The sequence below is a fragment of the Ursus arctos genome, unplaced genomic scaffold (genome assembly GCF_023065955.2).
Source record: "Ursus arctos isolate Adak ecotype North America unplaced genomic scaffold, UrsArc2.0 scaffold_22, whole genome shotgun sequence".
Lineage (NCBI taxonomy): Eukaryota > Metazoa > Chordata > Mammalia > Carnivora > Ursidae > Ursus > Ursus arctos.
The window spans coordinates 18,778,458-18,794,564 of NW_026622897.1; the positions used below are offsets into that span (position 1 = coordinate 18,778,458).

General features: G+C 39.8%; 1 protein-coding gene across 28 annotated transcripts in view; it reads left to right on the top strand.

Moving 5' to 3' along the window:
* Positions 1 to 1,192: 1,192 nt before the first annotated feature.
* VWA5A (von Willebrand factor A domain containing 5A) overlaps positions 1,193 to 16,107 on the top strand; it is a 29,097-nt gene continuing 14,182 nt past the window's right edge. For 3 of the 28 annotated variants that reach the window (XM_048217241.2, XM_044386570.3, XM_048217248.2), the window contains exons 1-10: positions 1,193 to 1,284; positions 3,955 to 4,012; positions 4,132 to 4,334; positions 4,626 to 4,848; positions 4,970 to 5,145; positions 5,436 to 5,550; positions 9,793 to 9,962; positions 10,222 to 10,310; positions 10,505 to 10,649; positions 11,103 to 11,182. In XM_048217241.2, coding sequence (XP_048073198.2) covers positions 3,970 to 4,012; positions 4,132 to 4,334; positions 4,626 to 4,848; positions 4,970 to 5,145; positions 5,436 to 5,550; positions 9,793 to 9,962; positions 10,222 to 10,310; positions 10,505 to 10,649; positions 11,103 to 11,182 — 1,244 coding nt within the window. In that variant the 5' untranslated portion in view covers positions 1,193 to 1,284; positions 3,955 to 3,969. Of the gene's footprint in view, positions 1,403 to 2,206; positions 2,251 to 3,954; positions 4,013 to 4,131; positions 4,335 to 4,625; positions 4,849 to 4,969; positions 5,146 to 5,435; positions 5,551 to 9,789; positions 9,963 to 10,221; positions 10,311 to 10,504; positions 10,650 to 11,102; positions 11,183 to 16,107 lie in introns of those variants that run through there. The other 25 variants (XM_026505515.4, XM_044386566.3, XM_026505519.4 and 22 more) reach the window with 19 other exon arrangements.

Genomic DNA, 16,107 nt, shown 5'->3' on the forward strand with positions numbered 1-16,107 from the left:
TATGTTTCCTGATTCAGTTCCTTCCAACCCCGCTGCCATGTATAGTCTGTGGCAGACTTCTAGTTTTCATTTCTCTAGTCCACCTGGGTCAGATGATAAACTCTGTCCATTTTTCCAGCATTTCCCTGTTGTTGACCAGACACTGCAGCCAACAGAATTTACAGTCAGGAGAAACAATACCAGATGTGATTTCTACCAAGAGAACAGGATCATTCCCTCTCACAATTAGTTTGGTACATGTAAAAAATGCAGTCCTAAAGCCTACTAATAATACCATGGAATCTGTGCTTATATTGTGCTTTACTATACGTGTGTGTATACACACGCATACACACACGTGCATACATACACACACACGCACAGATATCACCTCCATTAAGATCCATTAAAGCTTTAATAACAACCCAGGGAGGTAGGTATGCCATTATTTTCATTTTACAAATAAGACAACAAACTCAGAGAAAGTAAACACGAGTGACATTGCAGAGACCAAAATCAACCTGAGTTTTCATACATATATTCTCTTTATCCTATACATATTCTCAATGGCAATATGATTGTTTCTTTAGGTGTCAGATTTAACATCATTTTGAAATAAAGAAGACATAAGAAACTTGATCGCTTTGAGTGTCCTTTAGCCAGGAAAATGAGCATTGATGTTCTCACTTACATTGTTACCCCCACCATCAAAAAATCCAAAAAAAAAAAAAAAATAGCAACATAAAACCTCCCCAAAACCAAATCCAAACACCGTAATTTTATGATCCTAATGAAAAACCCATAAACCGCTCAAGACTGGAAGATTTGGTCCCTGTGAACATTGCCCTGTCTCCTCGTCCCCTGTGCCCCCACCCCCCCATGCTGTTAGGAAGGATGCAATCTTGGGACAAATGACTCAAACTCAAGACGAAGAGTCAATGATACAATGCCCATGAAGTTCAGGGTCTAACACACAGCATTATTAACAGGGCCCAGTGCACAGTAAGCCCTTGATAATTAAGTCTGTTATAGAAATATGATGTGATTGTTGATGTTCAAGCATTTCACGGATTTAAAAAAAAAAATCTCTTCCCTTTGCTTATCCTCTGATGGTTCCCTCACTGAGACTAGGCAAACGAGCAAACGTTCTAGGGCTGAGGAATTTTCCCTTGATCCCTTAATCAAGTAGTCGCTACTTTATAACCGGTCCCTAGAAGAGGGAGGTCTTCCCAGAAATTTTGACAGCGGCTGTTTCCTGCTGGCTGTGACTCTTGAGTCCTCAGAGGCCTCAGACTTCGGCAGAAGGTAGGTGACCGGCAGCCCTCACTGGGGCTGGATCCCACCCCTTCACTCTGATGGCTGAGACCCGCTCTTTCCCCATCGCCACATCTGCAGGGGCTAGTTTTAACTGCAAGCCCAAGGGGTAGGGAATTGAGTCCTGGTGTTAGGTCCCTGGGGGTTTTCCTGCAGGTTTGGCAGTTTAGGGGGAGTCTTCTGGGGACTGGATAGGGGATTTAGGCATCCCTGATCCTGTCAAGGTCCTTTCCCCCCCTTTTTACTTTCCTTCTCTTTTATTTTATTTCTCTTTTATTTTAGTTTAAAACCTCTCCCACTCGCGACCCCAGCCTGATTTCAGCCCCTAACCGCTTTCATATAGAGATAGTCAAGGGGCCGACTCTGATCCTTTCTGTTAATGCTTGAACACCGCAAATCTGGAGCGGAAACTTTAAAGATCAAATCACTTTCTCTTTCTATCTAAGCCCCACTCCGCATTCAAATAGCCTCTCGGGCTGGATCACGAGTTTTCAGCCGGTTCCTTGCAACAGGCTGCAGGGGTGTGGCTCGCTGCGCCACTAGCTCGCCGGCCGGCTCCTCCCTCTCCCCCGGCTGGTGGCTGAACCGCAGGGTGCCAAGACTCCTGGATTCCTGAGGGTCCACCTTAACATGCAGCCCCCGGCTCAGGGAGCCCCCCTCAATTCTCCCAGCTGCCTGGGATTCAACGCTTTGACCTTGGTCAGCTGCTGTGGTCAGTCTGCCTACCTGTTGCTAGGTGCATTTCTAAAATGCCATCCTGAGGGGCAGAGGACTAATTGTGACCCAGCATAGTTTGTACTGGGAAGGGTGGGGCGGAAGCTGCAGAAAAGCACATTTTCCTCAATGAGGGATTTGTTGTGGGGACACAAGGCTGTGTTTTTCTGTTTGTTTTTTGTTTTTGTTTTTTTTGCAGGAGACACCTCTCTGCTTTGTCTCTTCACCTGAAAACCACCCTTGGTGAGCACTGCCAAGCCTTAGAGCTTTGCGTGCCTGACACGTTTCTTTAGCCGTTGTGCCCCTGTGTCCTGGGTCCTTGTCCTGTTCTAAGCTTCCTGCTGATGTTATTAGAAATTCTTCCCTCCCCCCAGCGCCAGCCTGTTGCACTAGAGATCTCACCCCAGTCAAGCATCTGCGTGATACCCCTTTTCCTGAGCATTCTCTCCTCTCCCTACAGCTGTTACTGCCCTCTGTGTTTCTATCAAATGCGAGCCATTTACCCGCGCTCAGTTTTTATCCAGTTCTTTAAAATAACAAACAGCAAACCAGAAGCCTGATTTATTGGTGCTGATGTGTGGAGATGGGACACCATACACAAGAGGCACCGTTGCTATTCCACGAATGAGCCACATGGATATTGCTCCGGATGGGGATAGGGTGTGAGGTTTTACATGGTGATTGGATTGAGCATAAGAAGGCCTAGAAGTATTTCTGCCAAAAGCTTCAGGATCCTTGAGGGGGGTGTTGTTCTAGGAAGGAAAGTTGCCTTTCTCGAGAGCCTCCATGTTTTTCTGGACTGTGGGTTCCTGAGTGAACTTTGGGCTTCCCCATGACTCATCTGCCCTGGGACTCTGGATAAGCACGTTAATATCACTTTCCTTCGGCATTCTCTGTGCACCAGGCAATCCTATTTTAGTTCCTTAAGTTGTATTTTCAGTGAAAAGTCCCCTAACTTGTGCTGGACATCGCAGCTCGTGTCACCCTTGACAGAGCAGGGAGAGGCAAGGTCACAAGTGATTCTGTTCAGAATGGTCGGAGGGCAGCTTCCAGGGCTACTAGGGCCTATGACTAGGACCAGACCCACCAGCTGATTCTCCAGATAAAAGAATTATAATGTAAATCGTAATCTCAGTATGTAAATTTATCTCCTTGTTACCGTCTCACATGAAGTGGTTGTCTAAGATTATAATAAAACGTGGAAGATACAGTTAGGATGGCATGATTTAAAATAGAGGATGTGTTGCCTATATGATATTTATATATGTATATTAGAATACCTTGGGCAGAGGAAACAAATAGCATTTCAGTTATGAGCCCCAAAAGAAGAGTCACAAGGGAAGTGATGTAAATTGCAGGGGACCATTTTGGATCAAGCAGTTTCTTATGAAGAAGGTCTCTTGGTAGCATGAGTCAAAGTAATAGCCGAGGTCTGTTTAACAACTGTAATAATTATAACAGGAGCAACACTAGTCTATTAGCATTGACTAAATGCTTCCCATAGGCCAGGCACTATTCTAGGGACTTCCGTATATGAATTCACATATGCATATATGACAAAAAGGTATATGGTTTTCATTTTAGAAAGAGAATACTGAGGTTCACAGGGGTGCAGTTAATTACACTTATTCCATGTACCTAAGGAATGGTATATTAAATACACTTGTGAAAACGTGGAACTGATATTTGAACCAGCCTCGGGGTGTTTTGGAGACTTTCCAGTTAGTGGGGCCTTGGAATCTTACAGCTTCCCCCATTCGGGTCTGGCATTTAGGAGGAGCCTTACTACTGGTATCTTTGTCCCCTTCTTTATAGCTTCTTTCTCCTTCCAGCTCCATCATTAGTCCTCTGAATATATTCTTACGCTGGAGAGAAGCACATAAAGTCTGGTATTTGAATAGATAATCCCCAGCATGTCACTGTATTCATAATGCGTCTTTTCCACAGTAGCCCTGCATCACCATGGTGCTCCCCGGTGGCCTACTAACCCGCAAAGAGGAACCAGGTAAGCCTGATTCATGACCCTTACTTGCCAGTGTATCTTTGGCATCCAGCCCCATGCCTGGCAGGCAGGAGGCCTTCTATTAAAGTTTATTCACCTCTTGAACTCTGGTCTATCTTCAGTACCCCTGAAGAGCATCGGTGTGACCTTGTCCATTCGTGAGTTTGTGGCTGGTGTGTCTGCTACCTTAAACTATGAGAATGAGGAGGAAGTGCCTTTGGAGACCTTCTTTGTGTTCCCCATGGATGACGACTCAGCTGTCTACAGCTTTGAGGCCGTGGTGGATGGGAAGAAAATTAAAGCAGAATTACAGGAGAAGAAGAAGGTATTAGGGATGAGTAGATTACCTCCTCCCTTCTTATTTCCTTAATGCATTGTCTTAGGATCTCTGCAAAGACGCCTTCACAAAAAGTGCTGATGTGGAATGTTTCTTCTACTTCCCTCTAGCTGCTATTTTCCTAAACTCCTCTGGGGTGGGGGGAATCAATCAGAGGCACTCAAAGTGTAGACGTGAGCTTCACAGGCCTTCTCCATCAGCTTTTGTTTCCTGTGCTACTTGTCTCTTCATTCAACCAAGCCACCTTTGATACTGCCTCTCTTTCCCTGTTCTCCTCAGGCCCACAGCATCTATGAGAGTGCCATCAGCAACCGCCGCCAAGCTTTCCTACTGGAGGAGGACAAGTACTCCAGGGACGTCTTCTGTTGCAATGTGGGGAACCTGAACCCAGGGTCGAAGGTGGCACTCACCCTGAAGTATGTTCAGGAACTGCCCTTGGAAGCAGATGGAGCCCTGCGCTACGTGCTCCCGGCTGTCTTGAATCCTCGATACCGTGGCTCTGGTGAGTATCCTTTCCTTTCAAATCCCAGTGGTGGGCGATATAATCTGGGAAACCCCCTCAAGGTTGTAGGGGTGCTAAGAAGTGTGGGAAGGGGAAACAGAACTAAGGCAACTTTTTGTAGGATCGTTTGAGGACAGTTGCCTTGATATGAAGACTCCGATAGTTCCTTTGGAGGACCTGCCCTATACATTCAGCATGGTTGCCACCATCAGTTCCCAGCACGGCATTGAGAGGATCCAATCCAACTGCCCCTTCAGTCCTATTGAGTACCTTGGAGAAGATAAGACTTCTGCCCAGGTAATTCATAAGGAAGCACTGTTATTGCCAGCACCCCTGTTCTTTGAGTTCTGATCTTGTTCCTCATTCAGTCCTTCCAAAATGTTCCTTACTTTTCCCTATTAACTAGAGAGAATCCCAACTTTGTTCCTTCTTTATCCCCATTTCTTCTCCAGAGCCTTCTCTCAATTCTTGTCCCTGTTCCCGACCACACTATAGGAAGAAGCCTGTAGCTCTCAGCCCTGACCTCCACTGCACGCAGCAAGCAGGGATAGTTCTAACAATGGATCTTTTGCTTGGTCTCAACTTAGGTTTCCTTGGCTGAAGGACACAAATTTGATCGAGATGTGGAACTCCTGATTTACTACAGTGAGGTGCATACCCCCACTGTAGCTGTGGAGATGGGGCAACCTAAAGACAACCGAGGTATTCTCTTTCTTCCTCTGTAGGTCACTACCGTCACTACCGTCTAAAGGGGAACTCCTGTCTTGGAATTACCCTCACTTTTCTTTCCTCCTATTCAGTAGTGGGTGAAACATTCAAATAGCTTACATTATGGTGTGCAAAAATGGTTAGATACAAAGAGAATTTAGCTACATGCTTATGTCTTGTAGACAGATTTAAGTGGATCAGTAGATAATTGGATCAAGGACATGGACAAATAATTCACAAGAGGAAACACAACTGGTTTACAAACATAAACGACAATGATCAGTTGGTACAAGTGCAAATTAAAATAAAATAAAAACAACTGGAAGTTTGTATCTCTTAATCCCTTACATTATTTTTTTCCCATTCTCTCCCCTTATCTATTATCTATTTTACTAAGAGGTATACACTTCCAGTTGCAAAATAAATAAGTCACAGAGAGGAAGAGGAGAGCACAAGGAATAGAGTCAACAAGATTGTAATAATGTTGTTTGATGGCAGATGGTGACTATACTTACTGTGGGGAGTGCTGAGTAATGTATAGAGTTGTTGAATCATTATGTTGCATACCTGAAATTAATATGACACTGTATATTAATTATACGTTAATAAAAAAGTAAACATTCATTTGTAGGAAAAAAACAAAATAAAAATAACGATTTGACATTTTCACTTTTCAAACTATCAAAGATTTCCAAATCTGATAATCCCTCATCATCCATCTCCAGAAATTTTTCATCTCACCCTAGTCTCTGAATTTCTAAGACTAAGTTTAGTTTCTTTTTTTTTTTTTTTAATGATTTTTTATTATATTATGTTAGTCACCATACAGTACATCCCCGGTTTCTGATGTAAAGTTCGATGATTCATTAGTTGCGTATAACACCCAGTGCACCATGCAATACGTGCCCTCCTTACTACCCATCACCGGTCTATCCCATTCCCCCACCCCCCTCCCCTCTGAAGCCCTCAGTTTGTTTCTCATAGTCCATAGTCTCTCATGATTCATTCCCCCTTCTGATTACCCCCCCTTTCTTTATCCCTTTCTTCCCCTACCGATCATCCTAGTTCTTATGTTCCATAGATGAGAGAAATCATATGATAATTGTCTTTCTCTGCTTGACTTATTTCACTTAGCATTATCTCCTCCAGTGCCGTCCATGTTGCAGCAAATGTTGAGAATTCGTTCTTTCTGATAGCTGAGTAGTATTCCATTGTATATATGGCCCACAACTTCTTAATCCAGTCATCTGTTGAAGGGCATCTCGGCTCCTTCCACGATTTAGCTATTGTGGACAATGCTGCTATGAACATTGGGGTGCATATGGCCCTCCTCTTCGCTACATCTGTATCTTTGGGGTAAATACCCAGTAGTGCAATGGCTGGGTCATAGGGTAGCTCAATTTTTAACTTTTTAAGGGACCTCCACACTGTTTTCCAGAGTGGCTGTACCAACTTGCATTCCCACCAACAATGTAGGAGGGATCCCCTTTCTCCACATCCTCTCCAGCAATTGTTGTTTCTTGCCTTGTCAATTTTTGCCATTCTAACTGGTGTAAGGTGGTATCTCAGTGTGGTTTTGATTTGAATTTCCCTGATGGCTAATGATTTTGAACATTTTTTCATGTGTCTGTTAGCCATTTGTATGTCTTCATTGGAAAAGTGTCTGTTCATATCTTCTGCCCATTTTTTGATTTGTTTATTTGTTTCTCGTTTATTGTAAATAAACAAATAAGTTTAGTTTCTTAATACATTTAGTTTCTTAATTTCTTTAATTTCTCATATTTTCTAAATTTTCCTATCTATGTGTGTACTTTTTCTTATGATAATAACTGATATCACCCATGTCAGTCCGTTGCTCTCTTGGGGCCTTCCTGGGCAGCCATGCCCCTGGATTGCAGGGACCATGAAACTTAACTAGAAAGATCCTGCCACTTCTGAAGCATTTTCCGCATTGGTTGAGTGGATGGATGTTTGGGAACATAGTCAAAGTGCTATAGCTTGGGTTAGGTTCTTACTTCTGTAACTACAACCACTGTGAAGACAATCTCCTGTAGTTAGTCTTCCATAGGCCATCCTCTGGAGGCCTCTTTGGCCTCATTGTTAATGTTTGGTCAAGGCTGCTGAGAGCTCCTTTGTTTGTCCTCACTTGTTGGACCATTTTTCCTCCAGTCAAGCTGTCCATGCTAAAGCCGTTAGAGGGGCTCCCGATCTCAACCAGGTTTGCTCTAGCTCCTCTTCTGTGAAGCTCCATGCTCTCTCTGTACATTAGTTGTACTGGTTCTGTCCTTTCCCTTTGGTGGGTTCCCCCTTGGGTGTCCATGAAATACTCCCACAGTAGCGGGAGTCTGGTCTTCAGTCAGGATTATTTTAATCCAGCACAGAAAGTTTTATAAGGCTGAATCTTAAAAGGTATGAATTGAGATCTCAGTTCCTTTCCTTCCAAGCAGTTCCCTTGGTCCCTATGTGGAATTCCTCATCTGTTCCTATGGTGGGCTCTGCAGGCCAGAGGGGGACATTAGGGGCAGCGTTTATGATCTTTGAATCCCTTCTAGCAAAGCCACTCAAATCTGGCTTTCCAGATCATATATCTGGTCAAGACGACTTGCTGTTCCCATCCATATAAAGAAGCAAATGATAACTGGCAGCTTGGCTCACTAAAACCATTGGGAGTTCTGCCAAATGAAGCATTCCACTACATGATGAAAATACAAAATATGTATTTTTTTAAACTTAGCATGTACTTAACCATATTAAGAACATGATTTTTTAAAAATTGTATGTATAATTTAATAAAAATAATATAAAAATTATTAAAACTTTCTAAAATTGTTATTAAGAGTTTAACCTAAGACCTAGGTTGAGTTCCTTAAATGTATGATATCACTTAACCCTTAAAATAATCTTGAGGCAGGTATTACCACTTGGATTCTTCAGATGAAGAAACTGAGGCTAGCAAACTGAGGAGCTAGGGCTTGAAATGTCTTATTTAAAGATGAGGAAGCAGAAACTCATGTAGGTGAAAATAACTTGAGTCACACCAAAGGAGTTATAGTAGAAATACCTAGATAGTGCACACTGTGTATCTGGTGTTGTTCTGAACACATTAGAGATATGTACTTATTTCATTGTCATGGCAACCTTTCTGATTTACCAGTCTAGTGCTAATCCCACTAAAATCAGCTGTCTCTTAAAATGGAAGGGAATTTACCTTTCCTGTTAAAAAAAGCTACTCTTGCACCATGTATCTAGAGATCTGGATTTTTTAGAAGTTATCCTTGAACCAGTGTGTATGCAAATATTTGCTGAGCTGCACCCATTTTATTTGGAAGCCAGTTTGGTCATTGGAATATCCCAGGATTAAGGGATTAAACCAAGCCATGTCCTGCAGGCATACTGAATCTCAAGGCTAATGAGAATTTAAATGCATCATCCCGGAATCACTGTATAAAAATAGGATATTGGAATTCCACTCTTTGTTAATTTACATTTTCTATACTGTAAAATAAGTGGATATAAACCAGCCATTCTCATTTCATCTCTATCTCAATACTAACATTCTAATTCCTGCAGCAGTTTTCACTTGTTCCTCAAAATAAAATCAAAGCTTTGACAACTTGGTAACAGAGGCCCTCTCCCATGGTTTCCTGCATGGTATTGTTTGGGTGATGCTCTTAGAGTCTAACACATCCTAGTTCTGGAGATGTTTCATACCCAAAGCAGACGGACTTTCCTTGGTGTGTTTGACACTATACTCTCAGCTCTTGCAATTTGTCAACGTAAGCATTGCTCATGAGCATCATGTTGTCAAAAGTGTAATGAAAGACTTAAACAAGGACCCACGTGATAAATTTCCCATTGATTTGATTTGAAAGGAAGGTGTCTCTGAAAATAAATTAGTTTGATTCTTCTGGCAAATGCTGGAACATTTTAACTTCATGTATTTCACTCATTTATCTAGCTGCTAGGAAACTAGCATCCAATTATATATTTTCATTATTGCTTGTGGCTGGTAACCTCTACCTTCTTTTTTCTCTTTCATATCTTTTCTGCTTCTATATCTTTTATGTTTATAACTCACCTCAAACCCTTTGCCAGCAGACACAGAATAAAGATCAAGCAGTGTTTTAGGTTTGCATTTTCTCAGCTCCTTCTCTAACTCACTACAATTGATTCTTGAGGTCTTTCGTATTCTTGAGTTCCTTTTCATGTTACAGTGTCCTTATCCTTTCTAAGTAGATGGTTTCATGAAAGATCCGTCTGCGATGGTGTGTTTCTACCCCAATATCCCAGAAGCTCCGTCACCAGTTATCTGTGGAGAATTCGTCTTCCTCATGGACCGCTCGGGAAGTATGCAATGCCCCATAAGTAAACAGGATCAATCTCAGCTTCGCATAGAGGCAGCCAAGGTAAGCTCATTCCGTTCTCTGTCAGGGAACACGCACAAGTGGGGGTGAATCTCAGCAGTTAAATTAGAGTCCATCTGGAACTTTGGGTGTGTTCCGCATCTGAGCTACATCTAGCATGACCACCTCGAGGCTAGCCCTGGAATATAAGGGCCCGGACTCATGAAGTGGGCGAAGGTCCACCCCCTCAGCAGTTAGATTGGCAGCATCTGTGGGTCTGAGAGGATCTTCTCTCACTGTCCTCTGTACTCTCTTCCTTCAGGAAACACTGATTTTGCTGCTGAAGAGTTTGCCATTAGGCTGTTATTTCAATGTCTATGGATTTGGAAGTTCCTATGAGGCGTTCTTTCCGTAAGTTTCTAGAAAGCCCATTGAGAGTCCGGAAAGATACTTTAAAGGACTAGATTTTTGAAGGAAGTTGACTTTGGCATTGGGTGTTTCAGGTGAGGGTGTTTACAGTGGGGGCTTCTCAGTTCAGGGACTTGGTACTTTTTGCATGATGTTAAACAGGACGATGTCATTGGGCATGTTTGTTTCTTTCTCAGGAATAGTGTGAAATACAGTCAGCAGACCATGGAGGAGGCACTGAAGAGAGTTAAGCTTATGCAGGCTGACCTGGGGGGCACAGAAATCCTGACGCCACTCCAGATCATTTACAGGGAACCTTCCATTGAGGGCCACCCCCTTCAGGTAGGAACTGGAAGAGAGCTGATAGAAGGCGAAAGAGGGAACGAAAAATCTCTGTTCAAGAATCCATCCCCTGAGCTTTGTTGTAGGATTGTTAAAATATGATATATAATTTGGAGTCTTCTATCCTATAGTAAAGAGAAAAGGACAAGAGGCATGTCATAGAGTTCGTCTTCTTTAGCTCCGTGCTGTGGGCTGTGGGTGACGGACGTCCTTTTGCAGAGTGCCACAAGAGCCTTAGATGAGACGAGTAGGGGGAGGTGAGGAAAATTCCAGGCACCCAAGAAACCTTGTGAGAACGTGGTACAAGTGACTGTGGCAAGTTAGGGACCTCGTGCCAGTCTGAGGAGACATCAGTCTCTGCAATGAAATGGTCGATTTTTTCCAAGGGCGAATTCCGGTATTTTAAAAATGATCTTCACAGAGATTTGATGAATGTCTTCTTTCTTTCAACAGCTTTTTGTCTTCACAGATGGAGAAGTTACTGACACGTTTAATGTAATCAACGAAGTCAAGAGGAACAGGCTGAGGCACAGGTAGGTGGAGAATGTGATTTCTGGGTGACTGACCCAGGTGGGGCCGCCTGTGGTCTAACCCACGGGGTACCAGTGGTGACAGTTCTTTCCGAGGATACAGTGATTCAGGAATTTTAGTTTTACTGGCTGACAAGTTTTTTCTCTATCATTTCCGCCCCTCTCTACTAAAAGATAAAAGTAATTTTCTAAATAACATCAGTAACACCACAAAGTCATTGTCCTTTATTCTTTCCAAACCACAGTGGAAACAAAAATTGAATAGTAAGACAGTTTTTGAAAATTATGAACATTTTTATCAAAGTAAAACATACACAAAGCTACACAAATTGTAAGTATACAGCTGATCACTATATCACTCTGATCACTATCAACCTTTTCCTCTCCAAAGGAAATAGCTTTCCTAACTTAGAACACCATGGATTATTTTTTCTTGTTTTTAAGTAAAAATAAAGGGGTTATACAATATGTTTTTGTTTTTGTGTATCTTCTTTCCCTCAGCAGTATGTTGATATTCCTACATGTTTTGCATGGAGCTGTGGTTAATTTTTATTGGTGTATAGTATTCCATAGGGTGATTAGGCCATAATTTATTTATTGATTCTATTGCTGATGGACTTTGGTTTAGCTGCTGAAAATAATTCTTCTGTGAATATCCTAGCATTCTTACATATGTATATTTTCGTACATGCACACATATGCATGTATACATACTTATTTCATATACATGTGTATGTGCCTATGTATATTTCCAAGTTACCACACTAATTTAATAAATACCAGCATTGTATGAGGGTTCTAGTTGCCCAGCTTCCCATCCAAAATTTGGCATTGTTTGTCTTTGTAAATCTTAACTAATTTTGTAGGTGTAAAGTGGTATCTCATTATAGTTTTAATTCGCATTTTCCTGGTAACTAATGAAGTTGAGTGCCTTTTCATGTTTATTAACCAGTTGGATGTCCTGTTTTGTGATGTACCTTCAAGTCTCTCCTACTTTGTTTCTGTTAGACTTTCTTTTTTTACTGATCTCTAGTTCAATCTGTGATCAAGATGCAAGGACTTCATTAATATGTTCTGGAAATATATTTTTTCCTATTCTAGCTATCCTTTTCACTCTCAGAATGATATCTGTTGATTAATTGTTGTTCTTCGTTTTAATATAGTTTAATTTTTTAGTCTTTACCTTTACAGTTAGTGTTTTTTGTGTCCTGTTAAAAGTCTTTCCCTACCCAAGGTCATGAAGCCACTTTTGTTTGTTATTTTCTAGAAGTTGTATCATTTTTTCTTTTACAGTTAGATCTATAGTTCTCCTGGATTTAATTTTTGTGCATTGTGGAAGGTAGGGGCCAATTTTCATTATCTCTTCATGTTGATATCAAATTGACCCTGTACCATTTATTGAAAAGTTTGTCTTTTCCTCCCTGATACAGTGTCACAAATAAACATCTATACACGTATTGATTATTTCTGGATCCTTTGTTCCATTCCATTAGTGTATTTATCTAGACATGTGCTAGAACTATACCAAATAAATTTATGTAGCTTTCTGATAAATACTGATTTCCAATAGAGTGAGTACTCAACTTTATTTTTTTTCCAGGATTGTCTCAGCTATTCATGACTCTTTATATGTGCATTTTAGAATTAGCTTGTCAATTTTTACCTAAAAAGGAGACTGTTGAGATATTGATTAGAATTGTATTGACTTTAGGGGTGCCTGGGTGGCTCAGTCAGTACAGCCTATGACTCTTGATCTTGGGGTTGTGAGTTTGAGCCCCAAGGTGGGCATAGAGATCACTTAAAAAAAGAGAATTGCATTGATTTTATAGATCAGTTTTGGGAGAATTTAGTATTTACCAGATTGAGTATTTTAATCTGTTTACATGGTATGTCCATCTGTTTATTTAGGTCTTTTTTGATTCTTCTAAATATTTGCTTCCAATATTTTATTTAAAAAATTTAAATCTATAGAGAAGTTGCAAGAATAGAACAATATACTCTTCCACCAGATGTCAACGTTTTCCCACATTTGCTTCACCTGTTTTTTTTTTGTCTGAAATATTTGAGAGCAAGCCACAGATATTGTAATTCTTCATATGCAAATAATAATGCACTCATCTTCTAAAAGCAAGGACATCCTGTTGAATAACCACAATAAAACTACTAAATTCAGGGTATTTCGTGTTGAGATGATACTATTATCTAAATACAGGCCATATTTGCCAACTTTTTTTTTTTAAGAAATTTTTGAAAAAGATTTACATCCTTATTTTAGGGGGGGCAAGGGAGAGTGCATGAGTGGGGGGAGGGGCAGAAGGAGAAGGAGAAAAGCAAACTCCCTGCAGAGTCTGGATAATAACACTGGGCTCAATCTCAAGACCCTGAGATCATGACATGAGCCAAAATCAGGAGCTGGATGTTGAATGGTCTGAGCCACCCAGCCGCCCCAACAAGTTTTCTAATAATGTCCTTTATAGATATTTTTTGTCTTTGCTTTTGTTCCAGGAGGAAATCCAAGACCAAATATTTTCATTGTTATATTTCTTTAATCTTCTTTACTCTAGAAGAGATCCTCAGCTTTTCATTATCTTTTATGACACTGATATTTTGAAAGAATACTAGCTAGTTATTTTTATAGAATCTCAATTTATGTTTTTTAACTATTTAAATTCATGTTTAGGGTAATATTAAATATTTCAGGGAGAAATATTCCAAAAGTAATGTTGGGTCTGGTGGTAAGTGTGACTGCTTCGTTCAAGGTGGTATCCGACAATTAACTTTGAAATTTTGTAAACATCCTGTTCTCAACAAATATTAGTCACTAGATTCAGCATTTGTTGATGATTATTGTCCAAATGTTATTACTGTCGATGGTTACAAATAGTGATCTTTACATCAAAAACTTGGTATGTACTGTATGGTAACTAACATAACTTAATAAAAAATTATTATAAAAAAACCAAAAAAAAAAAACCCAACAACAAAAACACGGTGATTTTTAAATTCTGTCAACTTTTCCAGATTACTTGGCATCCTACTGTAAAGAAGAGTTTCTCTTCCCCCTCCCTCCCTCCCTTCCTTTTGTTGTATCAATATATACTTTTGGATTCTTTCATTATTTTTCAATTTTTTAAGATTTGTTACTTTCATTTTTCACTTAGATTCTCAAAATTCCAGATTGGGTCAGTTGGGAGCTGCTTTTCACTTGCTCCTGTATCTTTTTTGTGTGTCTCTTTGGTTTTGGAAGATTTCCTTTCTTTCTTACAAAAAGAGTTTCCGACTCACCTATACTTTCCCATTCCTGTAGCCAGCTATTTCTACAAGAAGCCTCATTTCAATTAGTGAAAATGAGAAATAGAAGTCGATATTTGAGTATTAGGTATAACTCTTTGTTACTGGGCTGTTATTGATTGTAGGCATTTTTGGCAGACTGAACCAGCAAATGTTAATTTTTTTTTTTTAACTGATGTCCCTACTTCCAAGGTAATGACATAACATTCTCTCTCTTTTTTCTTCTATTCCATATTTGTGTTTTCTTTCCTCCATGGTGAAAAATCTGGTTTCCCATAAAATTAGTAAATATATGCATTTCCTTAATCCAACAATACACACGAAATCTCTTTATAATGTTTTCTAATTCTCTGTGTAGATGCCTTTTTTATTAGATTTTCCCCTAGGTGATTTCCCCCATTTTAAATAGTATTTTTGAAACATTTTATTTACTGGGCACTTATTTCTATGTAGAAATTGGTTCTAATAGCTTTTACATTTTACATTGACTTTTTATTCATTGACTTTGCCTTATTTAAATATTAATTCTAATAGTATATCTGAAGATTCTTATAGATTTTCTATGGATAATCATATTTGCAAATAATGTCAGCCTTATTTTTTTCCTTTCCAGTCCTTACATCTTTTTTTTTCTTCCCTTCTCTGTTGCCCTGGAAAAGGGTTTTAGTATAAACCTGAATAAATGTGGTCATAGCTGGCATTTTTATTTTACTTTGGCCTTCAGGGGGATGTGTTCGACACTGCATCAGTAAGTGTGATTGTTGGGCACTTGGGTGGTTCAGTTGGTTAAGCGTCTGCCTTTGGTTCAGGTCATTATCTCAGGGTCCTGGGATCTAGTTCCCCATCGGGCTCCCTGCTCAGTGGGGAGGCTGCTTCTCCCTCTCCCTCTGCCTGCAGCTCCCCCTGCTTGTGCTCTCTCTCTCACTTCCTGTGTCTCTCTCAAAATAAATAAATAAAATCTTTAAAAAAAATAAGTGTGATTGTTGGCTATAGGTTTTTTAATAGATATCCTTTATCAGATTAAGGAAATTTTAATTCTGTTTTGAGAGTTATCAGATTAAGGAAGTTTTATTTCTGCTTTGAGAGTTCTTTGCTCTTTTCTTTCTTTTTTTTTTTTTTTTACAAAAATAATGAGTGATTGTGGAATTACATCAAATGCATTTTTTATATCTATTGAGATAAGTGTATGATTTTGTCCTTTTTTTTAAATATGTGAATTATAATGACTAGTGTTAGAGCAACATTGCCTTTCTAAAAAAAAAAAAACCAAATTAGTTATGATCTATTAACCTTCTCTATGTATTTTTGGATTCGGTTGGTGAATACCTGTTTAGGATTTTTAAATCTATTTTTGTGAAGAATATCGACATGTATTTTCTTTCCCTGTAATATTCTTGTCAGGTTTTGAAATCAGGGTTATGCTGGCTGGCATAATAAAATGAGCTGAGAAGAGTTGTCTATTTTTCAATTATCTGCAAGATTTTCTTTATTAAATGTTTACTAGAAGTTGACAAGAGGCTTTTTTTGTGTGGGAAAGTTTTTAAATATCTTTCATTGAAAAGAACTAGTCATACTTCTATATGTTTTTGCTTTTTATGGGCATTTGTATATTTTATCTAAATTTTCAAATTTCTTTG